At 43.3% G+C, this 24,621-nt stretch overlaps 1 protein-coding gene across 6 annotated transcripts in view; it reads right to left on the bottom strand.

The window, feature by feature from the left end:
- The window catches only part of cyth3a (cytohesin 3a), an 80,198-nt gene that overhangs the window by 37,229 nt on the left and 18,348 nt on the right, over positions 1-24,621 (bottom strand). For 4 of the 6 annotated variants that reach the window (XM_055651600.1, XM_055651602.1, XM_055651597.1 and 1 more), the window contains one exon: positions 1,022-1,104. In XM_055651600.1, the coding sequence (XP_055507575.1) occupies positions 1,022-1,104 (83 nt within the window). Of the gene's footprint in view, positions 1-1,021; positions 1,105-4,660; positions 5,005-21,033; positions 21,230-24,621 lie in introns of those variants that run through there. The other 2 variants (XM_055651601.1, XM_055651603.1) reach the window with 2 other exon arrangements.

Genomic DNA, 24,621 nt, shown 5'->3' with positions numbered 1-24,621 from the left:
GATTAAAAATCTCTCTCACAAAGGTGTTCTGAAATTCCCAGTAGATTCCCTGGGTTCTGAGCCGGCATTACCCAAACATGTACAAATTCACGCAAACATCCTCAGATGTCAATTTATTTAATTTGAGGTCATTTTCCACTTCACAGCAAAAATGCAAAGAAAACAGTGTCCTTAAAATCAATAGATGTAAATTCAATCTCAATCTCAATGCAAAGTGAGTCTATCTGAAAAAACAAAGTGGAATCAGTCTGTAGAAGGGTTGACCCAAAACGTTGCTTATCGATTTCCTCTACAGATGCTGCCTGACCCACTGAGATTCTCAGGCACTGTTTTGCCCAAGATTTCAGCATCTGCCATTCCTTGTGATTCCACAATAAGTCTGTAGTGAGATACAGGTCCACTTCAAAAATGATGCTGCCTTACAGCGCTTGCACTGCCGGAGACCCGGGTTCGATCCCGACCTCGGGTGCTATCTGTACAGAGTTTGTATGTTCTCCCCGTGACCTGCGTGGGCTTTCTCCGAGATCTTCTGTTTCCTCCCATACTCCAAAGACGTACAGGTTTGTAGGTTAATTGGCTTGGTGTATGTGTAAATGGTCCCTTGTGTGTGCGTAGGATAGTGTTAGTGTTCGGGGATCGCTGGTCGGTGCAGATTTGGTGGGCTGAAGGGCCTGTTTCCGTGCTGTATCTCTAAGCTAAAAACTGAACTATACAGCAACAATTTGAATGTATATTGTGCCCACTATAGTAAGATACCTTAATGTGCTACACAGAACATTATCAAAAATAGGGGAATATAGTTTATACTGGGCCAGAGAGAATTTATAATGAACAACTAACTGAATGCTTTGAAGGGGTACATACTATGCTCTTAAAAGGAAAATCTTCAGGGGATTCCATTTAGTGTACAACTAACCAAGTAGGGCAAGTGAGGGGTAATGCAAGAGGGTCACAGTTGGAGGAGCACAGTGATCACTTCCACAATTAACACAGATGCAACAGCCAAGCAAAGCCAACTCACCTCAATGTCAGCCATTAGCTCCTTCTTCCTTCGTCTAATGTTCTCCAACTCCTCTCGTTCTTCAAAAGATAGCTCTGCGGGCACTGTGAAAGGAGACATTTCAGGTGAGTAAAATAAGAAAGACACATTAAATTTGAAACAACAACCTACAAATTGTAAATAAATATACCTTTCAATTACATGCATCTGGGTTAATGAAAACTAATTTGAGCACAATTTCCTAATAATTCCCACATCATTATTTGTAATTTTTTTCAAATAATTTATACGCGTAATTTTTACTGCCTTGACCTTTCGTCAATAACACGGCAAGTACTATCTCTTAAGGCACTCAAATATTTTCCTATAATCTTAATGTCAAGGACATTATTGTTCAAAATACTTTCCAAATGATGGTGAAAAGCAATAGGAGTTTAATAGTATCCAGATGTCTTGAACAATTGGGACACAAGTTAAAATCCCATCTTAGTTCACAAGTTCAATCAAAAGACACAGACCATAGAACTATAGCATAAGAACAGGCCCTTCGGCCCACAATGTTCACATCAAAGACAATGCTAAGTTAAACTAATCATCGCCTGCACGTGATTCATCTCCCTCCATTCCCTTGATTACCATGTGCCCAGCTAAAACCCTCTTAAATGCCACAGCGGTATTTGCCTACACGACCACTCCTGTTGACGCAACACACACACACTGCTGAGTTACTCCTGGCACATCATCACCTGCACCGAAGACTCAGAACCACCCTCTGCAACTGGATCCTTGACCTCTTGACCCACAGACTGCAATCAGCAAGGATAGGCAACAGAACATCCCCCATGATAACTCTAGACATCAGTGCCCAACAAGGATGTGTATTTCGCCCTTAGCATATACCACCATTTTCAGGAACAGCCTCTTCCCTGCTGTTATCACAGACTCTTGAATTGACTTGTCCGACCAAGGATGAATTTCCAATCTCCCAACCTACCACTCGGTGGCTCTTGCACTTTTTTTTTTTTAAATCTGCACTTTCTCTGCAGCTATAGTAACACTATATTCTGCATTTTGTTTCCATTCAGTTTTGCACTACCCTTCCTACTCATCTGTGGCAAAATTTACCTGGATAGCACACAAAGCAAAGTTCTTTACCATTTCTCAGTACGCATGACAATAATAAACTAATACTAATACCAACTTAAATTTTGTTTTATAGGACATTAAATATTAATTTGCCAGTATTCATAGTTATTGTTTAAAATGGCATTGATGTTTCTGTGTTAATTTTGCCTGATACTTGGAAGCACTCCTTAAACAAAAGCTGGGTACAATTACAATGTTTAAAAGACTTTCAGACAAGTGCATGGATAGAAAAGATTTAGAGGGATATGGACCAAATGCAGGCAAATGGGACTTGCTTGGATTGATATCTTGATAGGCATGGATGCATGTAGGTTTAGGTTTATCAATGACATGTGTACAGTTACCAATTACACTTGTCACTTTACCTCCCCCCTCGTCTCCATCCAAGGGCCTAAGCAGTCTTTCCAGGAGCGGCAGAGGTTCACCTGCACCTCATCTATTGCATCCTCTGCTCTAGGTGTCAGCTGCTCTATATCAGCGAGACCAAGCGTAGGCTTGGCGATCGCTTCGCCCAACACCTCCGCTCAGTTCGCAATAACCAACCTGATCTCCCGGTGGCTCAGCACTTCCAACTCCCCTTCCCATTCCTAATCCGACCTTTCTGTCCTGGGCCTCCTCCATGGCCAGAGTGAGTCCCACCGTAAATTGGAGGAGTAGCACCTCATATTTCGCTTAGGTAGTTTACACCCCAGCAGTATGAACATTGACTTCTCCAATTTCAGGTAGTCCTTGCTTTCTCCTCCTCAGCTCTCCCACAGCCCATTGTCTCCGCCTCTTCCTTTCTTCCTCCCACCCCCCTGTTCATCTGAAGAAGGGTCTCGACCCAAAACGTCACCCATGTGTTCACTCCATAGAGGCTGCCTCGCACGCTGAGTTTCTCCAGCATTTGTCTAACTACCTTTGTTTTGCATGTTATCAAATCAGAAATCAGATATTATATATAAATACAATCAAGTGCAATAAATACAACAGTAGTGGGTCTCATCAGTGACAACGATGAATCGGCGTACAGGATGGAGGTGGAGCTGCTCACAGGTTGGTGCAAATCCCACAACCTCATTCTTAACGTGGGAAAAACTAAGGAGATGGTGGTTGACTTCAGGAGGGCGGGGAAACATCACCATGCACCTCTGCACATCGACGGAGCTGATGTGGAAAGGGTCAGCAGCATGAAGTTCTTAGGACTACATCTGTCTGATGACCTGACGTCCACGGCCAACACCACAGCTCTGGTCAAGAGAGCCCAGCAGCAACTTCACCCCCTCCGAAGACTACGGAAAGCAGGCCTCCCCACCACACATCTACGGACTTTTTACAGGGGGACTGTCGAGAGCGCACTGACATACGGCATCACTTCCTGGTTCGGGAGCTGCAAGGCGTACGAACGGCACCAACTGGACAGGATAGTGAAGACCGCAAGCAGGATTATTGGGGCTCCACTCCCCTTCCTGCTGGACATATACAAGAAGAGATGCATCAACAGAGCCATCTCCATCATCAAAGACCCTTACCACCCATCGCATGACTTTTTCACCATCCTCCCATCTGGGAAGAGGTACAGGAGCATCAGCTGCAAAACCAGCAGGATGCTCCTCAGCTTCTTCCCACAGGCTATAAGACTGTTAAATGAACTTTCCCCCCTGCCAAGTATCGCGCACAAACCCCCCACACTGCAGCAGAGCCACTGTTGTGCCGCTGCCGGTCGGAACGGCTGTTGAATGTTATTGAATGTTATTAGAGGGTTAAATTGTTCATGACATGCATTTTAATTTTAATTGCTATTTATTTTGTAACGGAAACTGAATGGACACTGGTTGAGAAACGTTTTTGTTTCCTCTGAGTATGCGAATACTCAGGAAATGACAATAAAGATTTACAATTACAATTACAATTACAATTACAAGTGAAACAAGAGTACAATTGTAGAGCAAAGGGGAAGATACAGTGCAGAATATAGCTCTAAGCATTGTAGCACACCAGTTACGTCTATGCCTAAAGTTGTAAATGAATGAGAGGTCAGGCAGCATCTGCAGTGAGAGAAGTGGTGTGAACATTTCAGAATCAAAATTATTTTTCTCCCTACATATGGGGGTCCCCACCAGAAATGTCACCTATCCATGTATATTCCTGGGATGCTGCCTGACCCACCAAGTTACTCCAGCACTTTGTGCCTTCCCTCGGTAAACCAGTATATCTGCAGTTGTTTGTTTCCACATCTCTCTTTCTGTCCATAAGGAGCCACTGAACTTTAATGATAAAACGCCCCGAATAAAATGCACCTCCATTGTTTGCAGCATTTCCCGAACTTAATACCAATTTCCAGCACGCAGAATACTTTGCATTTGTATAGGTTTTATATAGGGGCAGCGAGGCAAATGAGCATTTAAAGCAAATCGTTTGAACAATCGTGTTTTGGGGGTAGATGGGCGCGGGGTGCTAAAACGCATGGCCGATTGTAATGTGAAACCTTGATTATTGCATCGAGTGTCTGCGGATGAAATTTATTTCACTCACCCTCTACTGCAAAGACCTCGCCCTGAAGTTGACCCAGAGGAGCGAAGCCACGAGAACGGCAGATCCTCACTCGCCACCGCGTGAAGCCCAAAGTTAAACTGACCGAGCGAGAGGCGAAATTATCTCCATTTATCAGAAGCGGCCATAAATAATCCACAGATCGCAAGAGACAAGAGAAAATGTGTTGTTTTTTGCATGGGATATGGTTTGATGTTTTAACCAGAACTTCAATTAAGCCAATACATTGTCGCGGGCTCGAGGTACAGACGCCAGCCTGCAAGGTGGTTTTGGGCGGGTTACCGCGGATAGAGGACAATTTTCTCGGGACCTTACCCCAAAAATCAGCACGTTTCACTCACAATAAGGGAGCTCCCCCGAGGCAACGACAGCGGGGTAGTCAATCCCAGGTTTTACCCCATCCCCCGCCGTCAAGAACCCAAGATTAACTGTACACAACGCAACTAACAATCAGGACAGACTGTGCAGTCCCTGTACCGTTACAGAGAGAATAGAACACAACAAATCAATTTTGAACCAGATACAATCCAAGCAGATGGAACACGGTCGCAGACAAATAAAGTGGAGGTCACCCAACATTAATAAAACCACAAGTGTACTCCGGATGTTACTAATTCCATTGATTTCCTTGAGGGAGTAATATTTCTGTCCCAGCTGCAGAGGGGAGTGTGGATGAAGGAGTAGAAAGGGAAGGAAGAAATCAAACATGACCCGCTCCACCTCGTAACATTATCATAAACCACAAAGCAATGGTGCTGGAAGCAAGCACGACATATTTTTCAACAGAACCGTGCAATTTAAACCTCCAAACAATCGGAATGTTCAGTGCTTGAGACTCTTTAAAAACGAGACTTGCAGATCACGTTATCAGGGTCTACCGGATATAGAACAATACAATCTCATGGCTGATGTGCATCACTCTCTCTCCCCACCCTATTCTCGCCCCCCCCCCCCCCCCCATCCCCCCGACTCTAACCCCTCCCAATTCGACTCTTCCCCTCCATTCGACTCTCACCCACCCCCCCCCCCCCATCCAATTCTCCCTGCCCCATCTGACCCACGTTTTGTCGGTCTCCTCAGTCTCTCCCCCTCCCCCCCCACCCATCCATCTGACTTTCTCCCCCCCCTTCTTTCTCTTCCCTCTCCTCATCCCTTTGGCAACAGACAAGGATTCAAAAGGGAAAAGGTTTTAAAAACAGTGCACCTATTAATGGAAGGCCAGAGTGTCATTTTTTCTGATACTAGGACAGAACATCCCAGTTATGGGGTTGGTGGAACCGACCCATTGCCCATACCAATATTCTCCAGGCCCAGCAACCAAAGGGAAAATCCTATCATCACTGTGCTGCAACAACTAAACACGTCTCCGTGAATCCTCCAGTTAATAGAACATTGGGATAATTAATAGCAAAGGAGAGAAAAGGCAGGGAAGAACACAAAATTCAGGGCACAATAATGACTATTTTCTAAGCATGAACAAGTCTACGGCTAATGAGAAGTAATGCTTTTGCAAAATTCAGCGAGAAAATTGCAACCACAAATAGGAGGAGTGGAGGGGATATTAGACTTTGTCATCAGTTGCACTTCCAGTTATTCACATTTTAATTCCTGGATGAGGAATCAATGCTTCCGGGATACTGCATTTAGTCACAATAATAATTGTTGAGACATGAGGGGGGGGGCGCGACCTGTTAGTATTACAGCACAATCAAACAACAATTTGCATTTCTACAAGATACTTCACTGTCTAATGTTGCTTCACATGAGCAATGAGATCAACATTTGACATAAAACCTTGATAAAAAAGCAGGTGAAGATCAAGGACTTGTTCAGAGAGAGATGTGAAGAAGGAAGAGGTTGAGTGGTGTTAAAGAGTGAACTGTTCAAGAGGGAGATGCTGGAAGATCGAAGGTACACAAAAATGCTGGAGAAGTTGAGTGGTGGCCAGTTGTAAGGTGTTAATTCCAGCAGACTTCTTGATGGAGCAGAAAAAAACTGATGATGCTTTGCGTGGGGGTGGGGGTGGGGGGGTGTAGTTCAGAGTCCAGAAGCTCTGGGAAGGAAGGAAAGACATGGAGAGCTGAGGCAGGAGCACAAGGATGAAGACTTGAGCTGTTAATGGTCCAGGAACCAACATGGATCAGTGAATGTTAGGCTGAAGTGCGATTTGAGTTTGTTTTTTTTAAAAACCATTCACAGATACCACCACTGATTTATCAGAAATATACTTTATTCTGCTTATTAGAACATGGGCTTATCAACACTAAGTGCACCAGGCATATCATCATACTCGCATAATTTGTCAACATATCGCTCAGGTTTCATCCCCAATCATTCATTCCCCCATGTTATTACACAGTGCCCATCGGGCCATCCTACATTTTGTCCCCACTACTGTCCATTCCCAAAATGCATGGTTTCCTAGATGTTCTGAAAAAACGCATATTGGCACGCTAAAGAAGTTAATTTAAATTGTGCCATTGCATCGAGGGTCCAGTAACAACAATCATGCTATCAAACCACACATGGACCATCACTGATTTTGGAACAAAACACAAAGTACTGGAGGAACTCAGTGGGTCAGGCAGCTGCTGTGAAACATAGAAATTAGGTGCAGGAGTAGGCCATTCGGCCCTTCGAGCCTGCACCGCCATTCAATATGATCATGGCTGATCATCCAACTCAGTATCCCGTACCTGCCTTCTCTCCATACCCTCTGATCCCCTTAGCCACAAGGGCCTTGATGTGAAGGGAATGTACAAGCAACATTTCAGGTTGGGTCCCTTTTTCTGACTAGAGTCTGAAGGTCCCAAGGCTCTATGGACTCCACCTAGGCCTTGGGCCAAAATCAAAATGCACAGCTTGTCCTTCATTGGTCAAGCCTATATCAATCCCTCACAAAGCACAGATGATATGGTCCTTACCACATTGCTATTTTTAGGAAACCAGCAGCTGTTTATTCAACACTGCAACAGAGGCTACACTCCAAAAGTACTTCACTGGCTGTAGTGTCCCAAAGATGTGAAAACTTGTGTACCACAGGTCAGCCAAGGCGAAAAACCTATCCAAGGTTTAAGGTGAGAGTGGAAAGCTTTAAACGGGAACCCGAGGGGCAATTTTCATTCAGAGGGTGGTGGGTATGTGGAACGAGCTGCCAGAGGAAGTAGTTGAGGCAGGTACTATAACAGCATTTAAAAGACACTGGGCAGGGACCAGTATATTCAGAGAGATATGGGCCAAAGCTGGGCAAATGGGACTAGCTTAGATGGGCATCTTGGTCGTAGACCGAAGGGCTAGTTTCCAAACTGTATGACTGTCAGGATTTGCAATCAGGATAAAGAACCTTCAGAGTCCGTAAGAATCAAATGCACACGTAGTCTAATCAATCCCTTCTGGCGGTCAAACAACACCCTGATCACAAGGGGGCTTTGATGAATAGATCCTATCCTTTTTTGCATACACTTCAGAAAAATAAAGATTTGAAAATCTGGTTTAGGTAATGGATGAGAGACATGGTGGCACAGCGGTAGAGTTGCTGCCTTACAGCGAATGCAGCACAGGAGACCCGGGTTTGATCCCGATTATGGGCGCTGTCTGTACAGAGTTTGTACGTTCTCCCTGTGACCTGCATGGGTTTTCTCCGAGATCTTCTTTTTCCTCCCACACTCCAAAGACATACAGGTATGGAGGGTAGTCTGAAGGAGGGTTTTGGCCCGAAAGGTTACCTATTTCCTTCGCTCCATAGATGCTGCTGCACCCGCTGAGTTACTCCAGCATTTTTGTGTACCAGGTATGGAGGATAGTTGGCTTGGTAAATGTAAAAATTGTCCCTTGTGTGTGTAGGATAGTGTTAATATGCGGGGACCGCTGGTTGGCATAGACTCGGTGGGCCGTAGGACCTGTTTCCGAGCTGCATCTCTAAACTAAACATAAGAATTAAAACGGCAAAAAACATACCAGGAACAATGGTCGATGGAGCAATTATGCTCTGCACAATCCTTCTGCTATCAATCTTCATCTCATCCCTTCACCATATCCTCCTAGTCCTTTTTCCTTGCATATTTATCCACATTCCACTTGAATCCAGGCAAAAATAAAATACATTTAAAGGGATAAAAACAGAAAATGTTGGAAACACTCAACAGGCTAGACAACATCCATGGAGAGAGAGAGAGAGAGAGAGAGAGAGAGACAGACACAGTTAATGCTCAGGTACCTGAACACGTTAACAGTTTCTCTTTTCACAGATGATTCCTGACCCTCTGAACGCTTCAAAGATTTCCTGTTGTTATTGCTTTGAATGCATCTCTAATGTTTATCGCAAAAACTCTGTGCCAGAACAGGTTGCACATTTGTGTTACAGCTGGGGAGTGGAAGAGAGGAAATTCTTGCATTTCACCCCCTTCCCATCTCTGTAATTTCATCCATCCCCAAAGCACTCTGATCCCAGGCTGTTAAAAAATTTGCCCTCTTGTCAGTCACCAATTTAAAATGACTTCATTACAATGGCTGTAACTTCAGCTGCTGAGGGTTTTAGCATGGAATTTCAACCTCTCTGCCTCCAAGATGTTCCTGAAAACCTCTCTGATTAATACATTTTTTAAACGAGGCATAAAAGGATACAGTCCTAGTGTGGGATAATGGGGTTTCAGTTTAGTTTTATTTGTCATATGTAGATTGCGCTGGTGGGCTTTCTTAGTTATTGTGTCAGTGTGCAGTGTCCAAGATTTGTAATAAATGGGTAAAAAGTCAGTATTCACTTGGTGGGCTAAAGGGATAATTTCTGTGCTGAATGACTGTGACTCTAATAGCATTGCCCTTGTGTTTCATGCAAGTTACTCCCTCGAACAATTAGATGATGATTTTCTGTGTTAAAAGATGATCTACAAATGGACGTTGTTTATTGTTGTATTCCAATGGCTCACAGTGAAACTCAAAAACAAATTCTATCCCCCTCCACTATAGCTCAAACCGCAGGCAAGCCTACATTGCACATATGCTGGACAAAACTTTCTATGAAGGTGGCAGATGGCATCATTATAAACCAACATTCAATACCAATCAATCATAGTGTGGGGACACAGCAGAGAGATCAAGTTACCCGGATAGCTGCTTAGATTTTCACCAATAGGCAAAAAAGCCTTAAACATGTGTCAAGGGCTAAAGTCACTGCTGAGGGGGGAGAACGGACACTTGGTGACAACTTTTCTTTCCCCCCCCCAAACAGTGTTGCATGCAGGGCAACCACAACTGTATCAATCCTTCGCTTCACTCCAACTCAAGATTCCCTAAATCAGAGGCAGGAACAAGAGAGTGACATTTCAACGTCAAGCCTGCTCCTCAATTTAATAAAATCAATGAAGTCTGAAGAAGGGTCCCGACCTGAAACGTCACCTATCCATGTTTACCAGATTTGCTGCCAGACCCACTGAGTTACTCCAGCACTTTGTGTATTTTCTTCAAACAAAATCATTGCCCATCTTAACTCATTCTAACCTCCAAAATGCTTGATCCCATCAAGTCCAAAGTCAACTTGCATCTCAATAGCATCAAGCACAACTTCAGGTAATGTTTTGGAATTGTGGTCAAAGTTGCACTGAAAACAAAATGTAGCAGCCAACTTTTTTTTTTGCACAATGATGATACTGAGTGAAGGATAAACATTTGCCTGGACACGAGGAAAAACTACTCTGCTCTTCTGTGAAATCGTGCCACAAGTCTTTTACATCCACCCAAAAGGGCAACCTACCCACACAAAGACCTGTCACCCCTGAAAATATTGGTTTATTCTGGTCACTGAGATAAAGTATTGCATGCCATCCAGTCATATCATACCATACACAAGTAGTTAGTGCAAAGAGAAACTAAAAAGAGCAGACTATCGTGTGACAGCTACAGAAAAAGTGCAGATTAAAAATATATAAGGGCCACAATGAGGTATTTTAGGAGAGTGGGGCTACATCTTTACCTTATGACTACACCTTCAGTTTCTGAGGAAGTCCATTTAATAGTCTGATTGCAGCAGATACGAAGCTGTTCCTCAATCTGCTGTTACATGATTTCAAGCTTTTGTATTTTCTGCCCGAAAGGGAGAGTGGAAATGAGAGAATGACCAAGGTACAAGTGATCCTTGATTAAGTTGGATGCTCAACACACTCAGGTAAGTGTGCTATAAAATCCATCTATTGTATTTTCAGGAACTTTACTCGGATTTCTCTTGTTTAAAACCTAAAACAGCATACATTTGCTCCAACTGTACACATTTTCTTTGTAAAACACAAAAGCCCATCATCTTTTTCAGGCAGCAGCAGTAGCAGCAAAGGGATAGTTGAATTTCCAAGTTGAGACTGTATCCCGACTGCCTCAGGACAAATGCTACCTGACCCTCGGAGTTCCTCCAATAGTTTGTTACTTTCTCAAGATTACAACTTCCGCAGTCTCTTTTGTTTCAAGCATCTGCTAATAGCACGAAGCCACAAATAATATGCAGCCAGTGTGAGGATTATATTTATTCCACCCTCTCTCCTCTGATTGGGGGGGGGATACAAAGAGAGTGCTGCAAAAAAGGATTTGGTAAAGAAAGAAGCATTTATCCGAGGAGGACAATTAATTAATAATGCTGTAGCGCACACTATGGAACACAAGTAGCAGCTGACCATTCAGTCCCTTGAAGCTGCTCCATCATTAAATTGGATCATGGTTAATTATCAGCTTTAACTTTACTCTCTTCCCCCTCCTTATTCCCAAAAGATAATTTGCAAATGAGTGCATTTTATTTTTGGAGGGTAAACATAGTGAGCTGTGATGATCTGGAGGGTACTGCAGGCGAAGTCAAAATGAAATCCAAATTCCAATTTGGCAGATAGAAATGAATGGAATGATTAAGAAGGAACTGGAGATGCTGGAAAATCAAAGGTAGACAAAAATGTTGGAGAAACTCAGCTGGTGAGGCAGCATCTATGGAGCGAAGGAAATAGGCGACGTTTTGGGTTGAGACCCTTATTCAGACTGTTGTGTCAGAAAGAAGAAAGGAAGAGGCGGAGACAGTGGGCTGAGGGAGAGCTGGTAAGGGCAGGAGAAAGCAGGGACTACCTGAAATTGGAGAAGTCAATGTTCATACCGCTGGGGTGTAAACTGCCCAAGCGAAATACGAGGAGCTGCTCCTCCAATTTATGGTGGGACTCACTCTGGCCATGGAGGAGGCCCAGGACAGAAAGGTCAGATTCAGAATGGGAGGAGGAGTTGGAAGTGCTGAGCCACTGGGAGATCAGGTTGGTTATTGCGGACCAAGCGGAGGTGTTGGGCGAAGTGATTGCCAAGCCTACGCTTGATCTCACCGATGTAGAGCAGCTGACATCTAGAGCAGCGGATGCAATAGATGAGGTTGGAGGAGGTGCAGGTGAACCTCTGCCGCACATGGAAAGACTGCTTGGGTCCTTGAATGGAGTCAATGGGGGAGGTAAAGCGACAAGTGTAGCATTTCCGGCGGTTGCAAGGGAAAGTGCCAGGAATGGACGAATTAACCAGGGAGTTACGGAGGGAGCGGTCTCTGTGGAAAGCAGACAGGGGAGGAGATGGCAAGATGTGGCCAGTGATGGGATCACGGAGGTGGGGAAAATGTCGGAGGATTATTTGTTATATGTGACGGCTGGTAGGGTGGAAGGTGAGGACAAGGGGGACTGCCCTTGTTACGAGTAGGGGCATGGGGAGTGTGAGCAGAGTTACGGGGTATAGAAGAGACCCTGGTGAAAGCCTCATTTATAGTAGATGAGGGGAACCCCCGTTCCCTGAAGAATGAGGACATCTCCGATGCCCTGGTTTGGAACACCTCATCCTGGGTGCAGATGCGGCGTAGACGGAAGAATTGGGAGTAGGGGGTGGAGTCCTTACAGGAAGCAAGGTGGGAAGAAGTGTAGTCCAGATAGCCATGTGAGTCAGTGGGTTTATAGTAGATGTCGGTCAGTAGTCTATCACTCACGATGTAGATAGTGAGGTCTAGAAATGGTAGGGAAATGTCGGAAATGGTCCAGGTGTATTTGAGTGCCAGATGGAAGTTAGTAGTGAAATGGATGAAGTCAGTGAGTTGTGTATGGATGCAGGAGGGAGCCCCAATGCAGTCGTCGATGTAGCGGAGGTAGAGTTCGGGGATAGGGCCATGGTACGCCTCGAACAAAGATTGTTCGATGTACCCTACAAAGAGGCAGGCATAGCTTGTGCCCATAGCTACGCCTTGTATTTGGAGGAAATGGGAGGAGTCAAACAAAAAGTTGTTACGGGTAAAGACCAGCGGAGGAGGAAAGTATCAGTAGACGGGGATTGGTTAGTTCTGCGGTCGAGGAAGAACCAGAGGGCTTTAAGACCCTCCTGGTGAGGGATGGAGGTGTAGACTGGACATCCATGGTGAAGATGAGGGAATGGGGGCCTGGAAAACGGAAGTCATGGAGTAGACGAATAGCGTGTGAGGCGTCTTGAACATAGGTAGGGAGGGATTTAACCAGGAGCGGATAGGATGGAGTCGAGGTATGTGGAAATAAGTTCAGTGGGATGCAAACAGGCAGAAACAATGGGTATGCCAGGACAGTCAAGTTTGTGGATTTTGGGGAGAAGGTAAAATCAGGCCGTGCAGGGCTGGGGAACGATGAAGTTGGAAGCTTGGGAGGGCAGGGAGCCGGAAGTGATGAAGTCAGTGATAGTGTTAGAGATCATGGCCTGGTGCTCATCTGTGGGGTCATGGTCCAAGGATAAGTAGAAGGAGTAGGATAAGAAAATAATGGAATGGTCTTTTATGTATACACAGATCTAAATTGGATAAGCAACTGGAGGAAGAAAAAAAAAAAAAGAAGTCTGAAGGGTCATGGAAAAGAACTGCGCAGTAAGACTGAATGTTTAAATAGCCAGTACTGGCATGATGGCCAATTATGCTTTCTGGGGAATGTTTGTGTCGCGTCTTGTCATAATCCAAATGAAACTTTCTGGATATCCTGCGAATTAGATATCCTGCTGGAAAAGCTCAGTAAGAGGACATCCAGTCATTTCCTGGTGAGATCCTGTCACACTGGGTGAAGACAGGCACCATGGCCTGCCAATTAAAAAGCTCCCTGCTAACTTAAATTCAAAACCCAAACTACCAGCAAGCGGTTTTAGAACTACAGTTAGCCTGCAGGATTTGGAAACATTCTGATTTTACATCTGCACATAATTTTAAAATGCATCATGCGCGGCAACTATAAACTAGGCACACCAATCAAATTAAGAGTAAGAACATTTTGTTTGGCAATTCTTCATTAAAATGGGCCATGATTTATACAACATACGTCCTTGCACTGCAGGAACTAAATCTCTTTGAATAAATTTCCCCAAAACTTGGATCTTTTTACTCGGAGGATTTTCTCGGAGGGAGAAATCTAAAGGACATTTGAGGGTTGGTGAATATTTGGCATGAGCTGCTGGAGGAGATAGTGGAGGGAGATACAAAAACTCATTTAAAGGTCATTTTGATGGATGGGAGAGAGGGGTAAGGTGAATGGGATTAGGATAGATACACATCAAGGGCAGCATGGATGGCATGGGCTAAATGGGTCTGTTTCTGTACTGTACATTTCCTTCATTCTCATTCTAAAATCCCTCAATGCTGATACCATTCTGGCAAGTATTCTCTGTACACTTTGCAAGATTAACTTGAAAGAGGCCAAGTTGAAAAAATCCTGGAAGATGGTGATTTAGTATATTGTAATCAACAATGAAAAATCTATGGGTTGTTATTCTTCTTCAAATAAATGTAATTACTAGATTCATAAAGTATTTGTGAAAACACCAAATTCTGCAAATGGATATTGTTATCCATTAAACAAGGTGAGGGAGCAAATTCAGGCTAGTGTCACAAATGCAACTCTACTGCTGTGCCACCAACAGTGTTAGTGGCCTGGACTGGAATTGTTGAGCAGCTAAGTCCATTGCTCTGCAGCAAAAAAAACGACACAAATGAGGTCCTAAAACTCTTCATGAACAAACAAAATACTTGAGAGGGTCATTGTCACAATGTAGAATTATACCTATGGGGATATGCAATTAAGTTACTAAACAAGTAATTGAAATGGTAACTGAATAACGTCACCAATGGTCATTATAGAACTACTGGACTGATGGTATTAACCTGTCGGGTTTGCTGATGCTCATCATAACATTTTGTCCTTAACTTGTCTGACCCATGATTCTTAATTCACAGCAATATATGGTTGACTCTTAACTCTGTTAATGTCAGGTAACAAATGTCAATGTTGCCAGCGATATCCACATTTCGTGAGCCGACAAATAAAAGAGAGGCATGTACTAATGTGAAGGTGCAAGAAAGGTAGACAATAATGCTGGGGAAACTCAGCGGGTGAGGCAGCATCTATGGAGCGAAGGAATAGATTACGTTTTGGGTCGAGACCCGAAACGTCACCTATTCCTTCACTCCACTGATGCTGCCTCACCCGCTGAGTTTCTCCAGCATTTTTGTTTACCCCTGATTTTTCCAGCATCGGCAGTTCTTTCTTAAAACAAGGTGCAAGAGAGGTTCAGCATAATGTTACCTGGACTAGATGGTACTGGCTGGAAGGAGCGATTGGGCAAACTTGGATTGTTTTTTCGGGGGGGTGTAGGAGACCAAGGAGAGATGTGATTAAAGTTTATAAAATAATGAGTTATAGATAATATAAGGTCTGACCTTTTTTCCCCCCCAAATAGAAATGTCAAATTCCAGAGGGAACGAACACACACACACACACGTACACAAAATGGTAGGTGCCTGGAACGTGCTGCCAGGGGTGGTGGTGGCGGAAGCAGATTCAACAATAGCATCAGAGGTTTTTTAGATAGACACATGTTCGACAGGAACACATGGACCAGAGAGCATGTTCCTGTTACTGTTCAATTAATATGCAGGATATGGAACACATGCCGGCAGAAGAAATTGTTTATGTCGCCATCATGATCGGCACAGACATCATGAACTAAAGAGTCCATTCCTGTGATGTACTGTTCTATGTTCTATAATCCAGAAATTCAAATATTGCAAGATTTGAGTGCAAGAAGCATCTTACTACAATAATATTTGAAACAGTATAATTGGAATTAGATGATGCATCTTGAGAAATAAAAGTAGGAGTAAGGCATTCTGGCTGGCACCTCATGCCTGCCCTGCCATTGAACAAGATCATGGCTGATCTTTTAACACAGGTGCTAATGAAACATGCCCTTGATATCGATTCCAATCACACGAGGGTCAATTGTGAATACACATCCAAAAGAAACATTTTTGAAACAAAGTAATTTGAAAGATCTCGTATTGCTACCAATAGTAAGCTGCACAGGAGCCAGAGAAGTTTGAGTTCAAGAACAGCTCCTTCCTATCAACCTTCAGGTTCATGAACCACCTCGTAAGCCTTAACCACAAGCCCACCTCAGCAATGAGCTACTACGGACTTTGTATAGATTGTTGTAGGAAGGAACTGCAGATTGTGGTTTACACCAAAGATAGACACAAAATGCTGGAGTAAAATGAGCGGATGAGAAATTGGAATAACATAGAATTGATGAAGGGTCTCAACCCGAAGCGTCACCCATTCCATGGGCATGCTGGTTATCTAGTAGAACGGATAGATATACAATAAACAACAAATAAATAAATTATTTGAGTTGAGTTGATGAGTTAACGTACCTGTAAAGATGCGGCAAGCAAAATTTTTATTGTTCTATTCCCAGTGCATACGGCAATTAGTTTTTTAGTCTAGAACTATACCGTGGAAACTGGCTCTTCAGCCCTTTGAATCCACGCCCACCATTGATTATCGAATTCATATTGGTTCTTTGTTATTCCAATTTCTCATCCACTCATTTTACTGCCTAGTATGAAAAACAAAGCCCTTCACTTCATCTAGATACATTACGCAACAGTAAACTAACACTGGAATTAAATACCACATAACCCAAAACCCACAGAAGCTGGAAGAAGTTCTTTCAACATCACCACTGAGGCAACCACAGTATACCATGGTCTACAGAGCTGGTCAGAAGCTACACCTGCCATTTCTCTTCTGCATTTAGTCTTGGGTTACGAGCACTTTTAGATCATTTGGCTCAATTCACTGAGTGGACGGATGCTGGAATAAACAGGAAATTTGCAAATGTTCCTCTTGGCGCAAGGCCATACTCCCCTCTCATTCCATTGCTTGACCTACACTCATTTAAACTACATTGTATTTGGCTCTCAATGCAGTGGAAATCTACTTTGGATTTTAATGTGTCCTACAGGCACTCCCTTCTTACACTCTTGCTCACACATTCACTATCATGCTCTCACTTCCACCCACTAGTTGTCTTGTGCGCGCATGTACATACAACCCACTGCCCTCCCACACGGATACACAACACATCAAGCATACGACAGGTTAAATTTACAGTAGTCATACTTTTTACAAAGTTATTTCAAATCACTGCCTGATCGGCTCATTCTAGTAGACATAAAAGACCAGTATATTAATACAATCGCAAAGTGGGATAGGATAGTTCCCTATTGTTTTTGGCCAAAATTGGGGCAGTACGGTGGCGCAGCAGTAGAGTCGCTGCCTTACAGTGCCAGAGACCCGGGTTCAATCCCGACTACGGGAGCTGTCTGTATGGAGTTTGTACGTTCTCCCGGTGACCTGTGTGGGGTTTTCTGGGAGCTCCGGTTTTCTTCTACACACAAAAGGCATACATTGGCTTGGTAAAATTGTAAATTGTCCTTGGTGTGTGTAAGATAGTGCTAGTGTACAGGGATCACTAGTCGGCACGAACCCGGTGGGCTGAAGGGCCCGTTCCCACACCAACTAAATTAAACTAAAATAAAACAATTCCCTTAACCAGCAACTGATCATTATCATGAAAGTGTCTGGGACTATGCGCCCCACAAATTGGCCGCAATATTTCCTTACCTTGTAGCATGTCACACAGTACTTCACCAGCCTTCTTAAGCTGCTGTGGCATGAAAACCCAATCTGACGATCCAAACACAAAATGACACAAGGTACTGGAGTAACTCAGTGGGCCAAGCAGCATCTCTGGGAGAGAGAACTTTCATAGTTAAGGTTAGTGTTGTGTAGTGTTCGAGCCTGATGGTTGTTGGGAAAATGCTATTCTTAACCCTGCTGTTCACTGTTTTCAGATTTCTATACCTTCTTCCTGATGGTGGGAGTGACGTGAAAGCAGTCAGGGTGGTGTGGGTCTTTGATGATACAGGCTGCCTTTAAAGCAGCACCACATTGTAATACTTAATTTCCCTATCAACCCCGTGCATTTTTTTCTTTTTTCTCTGTTGCATCTAACTCACCAGCTGCCCCATCTACATTGGTCCCACCTGCCAACATTTGGCCCATATCCCTCTAAAGCCTTTCCTGTCCATGTACCCTTCATGGGCCAACGGGCTTGTTTCCATGCTGTCTGAGTATGATTATCTATGACTCTATAACTGAGCTGTGAACCAGCCCAAAACAACACAAGCTCATCAAACCCAAACAGAGCTTGACACATACCTATTGATCCTATAAGAGTTGAAGTCAGGTATCTAGGCTCCACCATAAACCAATGCCAAGGCTTGAACAAATTTTATGATTGCAAGGCTTTATACTATATTTTCCATTTACAACTTAAAAATGCTGTCAGCTCTGCTATACAGCTCAGTTGTCTCACCGTCACCATCGTTTATGTGCTCAGAAACAGGATCACACAAAGAGATCCACAGATATTGGAACAGATGTAGTCATTCCATATCCCTCCAGCTCACTCCTTCAACCAGTTAATACCCTTTGCTTGTGCTCATGGGGCATGGCAAGGTTATTGGGGATAAATGTAGCCAATAAACAAATGTAGTGAAGACATGAAAGGAAGCATATCATTGAGAGATAATGGGCAGTGATCTCTCCACCCTCTGTGCCACTATTACTATACTTCTACATTGATACCAAAACCACACTGCTCTTGACTTGGCATAACCTTCCATAATTTCTTTCTCCTGCAGCCTCCACATTCCTTTCTCTCTCCCGAGTTCTTGACCCCCTTCATCGATGGGAACTGTTCCTGCCCAACCCTCCAAGATTCTAAAATAATGTTTTTAAGAAGGAACTGCAGATGCTGGAAAATCTCATTATCAGATCCCCCGAAACATTCTCTGCACCGAGGGTAAAGCACACCATCTTCTCTAATTAATCTCCACATGACTAAAAATTCCACATCCCAGAAATGATTTTCACAAATATTTCCTGCACTCTCTCAAAAGCTTTTCCATCTCTCTGCATGGGTGGTGCCCAGAAACTCAAGCTGTGGTTGAGCTTGTATTTTATATCTTGAGATGAAAGGAATTGTACAAGTGCAATCCTCTGCTTATACAGAAAAGTTGAACATATTATTGGAAAAGGCACTAGAAGAACAAGACCATTGGTAGGGAAGAGAGACATGCAAAAAAACCATCAATTTTACAAATAGCCTGAAGTTTTCTATTAAGTTGTTGACTGCACCATATCTACCATATCTCTCATTAATCAAATATTTATACTTTGGATGTGGACACTATCAGGAAGGCCAGCTGTGTTCCTACAACTATCAGGTTCATCATTTCCAGGAGCAGAATTAGGCCATTCAGCCCATCAAGTCTACTCTGCCATTCAATCATGGCTGATCTATCTTTCCCTCTCAACCCCATTCTCCTGCTTTCTCCCCATAACCCCCGACATCCTTACTAATCAAGAATCTGTCAATCTCTGCCAGAAAAATATCAATTGACTTGCCCTCCACAGCCTTTTGTAGCAATTAATTCCACAGATTCACCACCCTCTGGCAAAATAAATTCCTCCTCATCTCCTTTCTATAGTTACATCCTTTTATTCTGAAGCTATGGCCTCTGGTCCTAGACTCTCCCACGAGTGGAAACATCCACTTCCACATCTACTCTATCCAGGCCTTTCGCTATTCAGGATCTTGAACCAACAAGCACAACCTCAATCCTACCTCAACAACCAACAGAACTACGGATCAACTCTTGCACTACCTTTGACATTTAAAAAATAATTGTGTTCTTCAACTAATGTCATTTTTATGCAATCTTTCTTTTTACTGTCTTGCAGAATTTACACAAAATTTATGTACGACTTATATTTCAGTGTTCATTGAGTCTTATGCCTGTAATGCTGCTGCAAGCAACATTTCCTTGACATAAACTCGACTTCCCTTGATGTAGCAACAAGAAGCTGTAGGCCTTTGAGTGAAAGTACTCTAAGAGCTGTTGGGAAGGGAGCCCCAGTATTTAGATCAATGATAAAGGAATTGGCAATATATTTCCAAACATCAAATACCAGTGATAATGGAGGCAGACGGATGAAAATAATTTATTAATGTTTATTATTCTTGGCAAGGTCTCAAACAAATACATTATATTCAATTGTTCATAGTTAATGTACTCAAATTTAATGTGATTCCACAGCACCACAAAGCCAATGCTTTACATTAGTCCACATGCATTACATAAACCAGAAGTTCAATAGCAATAAAACTAGAAGAGAAAGCAGGAAATAAATTGTGAATGCTCAAATTTTCCCATGGACACAGGAAACAATTGTGTAGTGTGCATTGAACTGATTCCAATCACAATAGCCAAGAAAAACTGCACTATCTAGCAATACTTACGTTTCATGGGAAATTATTTACAGATTAGAATCTGCACAGGACCAGGGTCTTTGATGCCAACAGCTGTTTTTGATTGAAGCCTCCTAGCTAAAGGAAGAAACTTATCCAGTTTATTTTAAGATTGTCATGTACTCGACAGTCTAAGGACAGAGGAGGAACTCCAGATAACTGGACATGGCTGCAGCAAATCACTTCTATCACAAGTCACAGACAATGGGCAAAAGAGCAGCACAATGAACTCCCCAACCTATTGGCAAGATATTAGCATTGCAGGGCAAGTAAGCAACCCAACACAGAGCAAGAGACCCCCCTCCCATCCTCCAACCTCTGAAAGTCAGGTAGAACCCCATCCACCTTTCCAACACAGGGCAGATTTCACCTCCATCCCAGCAAGAGGGCAGCATCACAACACAGGGAACACTCCCGCAATCTCCCCCCCCACAACAAAACAGTGTATAGAAGGAAGCTACCCCTCCTCATCCCAACACCCGCAAGTCAGCAGGGTAATTAAATTGCCCCAGGTAGGGCAGTATCACTGGCAGGATACATTTTGTCCCCGAGGCATTCCTCATTTTTCAACAGCGGATAATAGCAAAGTATCACCAACTAAATGAACAAAGAACAAGGTAAAGAATTAACCTCCTTTTTCACAGCACCTTTCACAACCTGAGGATGTCCCACAGCCGGTCGACAATTGCTTGAAGTGCAGTTACAATGATATCGTTGAAAGCAATCAAATATCGCACAGCAAGTCTCCCGCAAATAGCAGCAAATATTGCCTAGGAACTGGTGGATACTTTCCTGCTCGTCCCTACAGATCCCACAGTATTGTTTTGAACTACCTGTCAAAGCCAAAGCAACTTATCCACCCAGATGGGGTGGGGGGGCCATTTCCTGCTTGTTACAAATATGACCGTCGTACATGCCTCGAAACTGCATTCCAAAAAAACAACTGAACACAGGAAATTTGTGAGGGGGGGGGGGGGGGGGGGGGGTTGTTGTTATCTTGAAGTGCGGCAGAAGCCAATTCAAAAAGCAACAGCAGGTTTACACAAGGATTAATTGGCAGGGTTACAGAGGAAAGCTTACGTGCAAGTCCAAATGCAACAGTCCTTTCAAAGAGCAGGTACAAGCACAGCAGGCTACTTGGTCCACAAAAGGACCCAGACCCATCCTGAACAGCTCCATAACAGAGGACTCGCCGATTTAAGGGCTATTCCCAGAGATACACTCTGACACGGACATAGTGCTGCTGGAAGATCATAAACTCCATGAAAGACGCTCTTTGGTCTGCCAGAAACCGGATGGTCTTCCAGCACAGTGAGCTGTCCGTCAGGGAAAGGTGCCGACTGCCCTGTCCTATACTGCAAAAGTACGTGATGAGGGACCCACTGATGCTTTGTACAGCCAACACCAAGGCTCTGTGGGGGGAGACGACCACAGTCTGGGATCCTTCCGCTGCTGGACATTGAGGGCAGAGTCTGGTGGGGACACCCGTCAAACAAGGGAAGATATATTACCTCAGGAGGCCACTAGTGGCAAGGGTGTTTTGTCTAAAGATAGGTGCGAACACCACTATGAAATGCATAGACACCGAGTACGTATGAAGAGTTTTTGCATAGTTTATGTTTTGCATATATTTTCGTGAATAAAGTTTATTTCTGGAAAATAAAATTGGCCTACAAACAACATTTCCATGTAATCCACTTCTAAACCTGACCGAGGTATGCAATGTGAAGCACACACACTCATTATAATCTAAATGAACAATCAATGGATTGGTTGCCCTCTTTGCATCATACAATAATGCCTAACGCAGGTCCTCGACCCTAAACGTTGACTTTGCCTCCACAGGTGCCGTTTGACTTGCTAACTTCTTCCAGCAGTTTATCTTTTTCTCTAGATTCCATCATCTTCAACATCTTGTGTGTTCGGAGATGTCAAGGTTGAGGCAGGCTGAGAAGATTTCACAAGATCAACACAAACCAAGAATTTCTTGGGAACTAAATTAAGCTTCTATGATTCTACAGAAGCCACAATCCCCGAGAAACATCACTCCACTCCGACCGCCAATTAACCGATTACTGGCTACTCCAGCTGAAATAGTTCATGGAATCTTTAATCTGCTTAAAACCCAAACACAGCAAGTCAGGCAGCATCTGTGGAGGGAATGCCTGGCTGAGCTGCCGAGTTCCTCCATCACTTTGTGTTCTGCTCAAAATTGTAGTATCGGCAGTTACTTGTGTCTCCATCTGCTACTGGAGATAATCCAGTCATCTGCATTTTGCAAGGCAAGGCCTGATACTCTCATCAAAGTCAAACAAACCAACTTGACAAGTCTATCGAACAATTCCTATTGCGTAAATCAATGGTTTTTCCTATATTTTTGCACGGTGTACAAACTACAAATCAGTAAACCTATCGAGCACACTCCCTCACCCAATTCAATGGCATCATAACTGCTGCTAACCAAGTTCCGCCATGGTTCTGCACTTAATACATTTAGCAAAAATGTCCAAAGTTTTGAACTGAAACTTCAAGGCATCCAATCCACTGTGTTAAGGCCGAACCTCATTCATCTGCAAGATATCTGCCTCCAACTTTAAGGTTCATTATCTTAGTTCAAGTGCACCATTTAGTATTTAATAAATTAAACTGAGTCTAACTTTTTTTTTTTTTTTTATAAACTGAAACGTATTGTTAAACAAGGAAGAATGATGTGGAAAATGGTTTAGGAGTTGGATACAATTCTTAATCAACCTCACTGAACTTAACATGCCCTTTAGGAATTTCCATATTTAAACATGTTTGGCAGTACAGTCAGGAAAAGAAAAATGATAATGATTCCAGCAATGCAGAGTAGTTTACTGATCTTTGCCCTCTCCAGCTTCTCCCTTCACCACACCCATAGTGCATGAGAGATTACATAAGGGGCCTCAGAGAGAGGGGGGAGAGGGAGGGGGGAGAGGGGAGAATTGCATTTATGTGGTCCTTGCGCAGCTGTGGGACAAACTCCTTGAATTGATTTACAGAACCTGAAGCACATTGTGAGTCGTCAGTGCTGTCTGACATTGTTTACTGGCTGTAGCTTTTGGTACTGTCAATTTTTTCCCTGTGGTGAGTATAACCTGCGACACTGAAAAGGAAGTTGGTGAGCCTTCCTCGCCCAGGAGCATTTCCTGACACATCTGTTGAAAGAGCTGGAATATATAAAATGAATTCTCAAAATTCCTCGTGGCGGAGGAGGAAATTGAAGAATGAAACCCAGCAGTGGGGAAAGATAACTAGGGTAAACAAGACACGTTAAAATATTGGGCTGTGCCTCAGAGTTTCAGTACAAGCAAGTAATATACGAACATTTTCCTGCTTTGGCCTCACGGCTTTATGCCCTCAAGATGAAAATACTTAAAACTCAATTATTTCAATACAGGAGGTGACCAATGATTTGTGCCACACCATCACCAAACCTCCCACAAAAAAGCTATTGAGGCCTTTAAGCTCTTGGTCTACAGCTATGAGGTTCTATGGGGGCTTTTTCTAGCTACTTTTTAAAAATGTGACCAGGTTCTGTTGTCTATTGACCTGAAAATCTATCTCCTATTGACCTGAAACATCAACTCTGAAGGACACAAAGTGCTAGAGTAACTCAGCAGGCGAGGCAGCATCTCTGGAGAACACGAATAGGTAACGTTTCAGGTAGAGGCCCTTCTTTTTAACATTAATGCTATTTCTCTTTCTGTAAACACTGCTTAATTTGCCGAGTGCCTGCAACATTTGTTGATTTGTACTCCTTACTTATTTCTGTTAATGGCCTGATGCTTTCAGTACATTCCATCTGGGCAATTATGTAATTCCATGCACACCTATTGTAAAGAAAACAATCCAGTTGTGCCACTTATAAGCAAAATTCCCCGACCATGCAATATGCTATATGTCTTATGCACTTATTCTGACGTTATCAGAACTGCCATTCAATGCAAATGCAGGATCTCTATGATTTTGTAAAACAAGAGAAATATGGTCTGTAAACTTCCCTTCAAGTTCATCACCCTCAGTTGTTCTACTAATTTCAATCATGATATGGATTAGGATTAGGTGGTGGGCTCATGTCCAATATTTTGCTTCCACCATACAATAAATAATTTGTTTCAGTATTGGTGAGTCAGACAAATGCTGAACGAATAATCCATGTACTTTCTGAAATCTTTGCAAGGTTATCAATATTCAATGCTGCCACTGACCTC

This window comes from Leucoraja erinacea, chromosome 20 (genome assembly GCF_028641065.1).
Source record: "Leucoraja erinacea ecotype New England chromosome 20, Leri_hhj_1, whole genome shotgun sequence".
Lineage (NCBI taxonomy): Eukaryota > Metazoa > Chordata > Chondrichthyes > Rajiformes > Rajidae > Leucoraja > Leucoraja erinaceus.
This window is presented reverse-complemented; position numbering and strand designations above follow the sequence as displayed.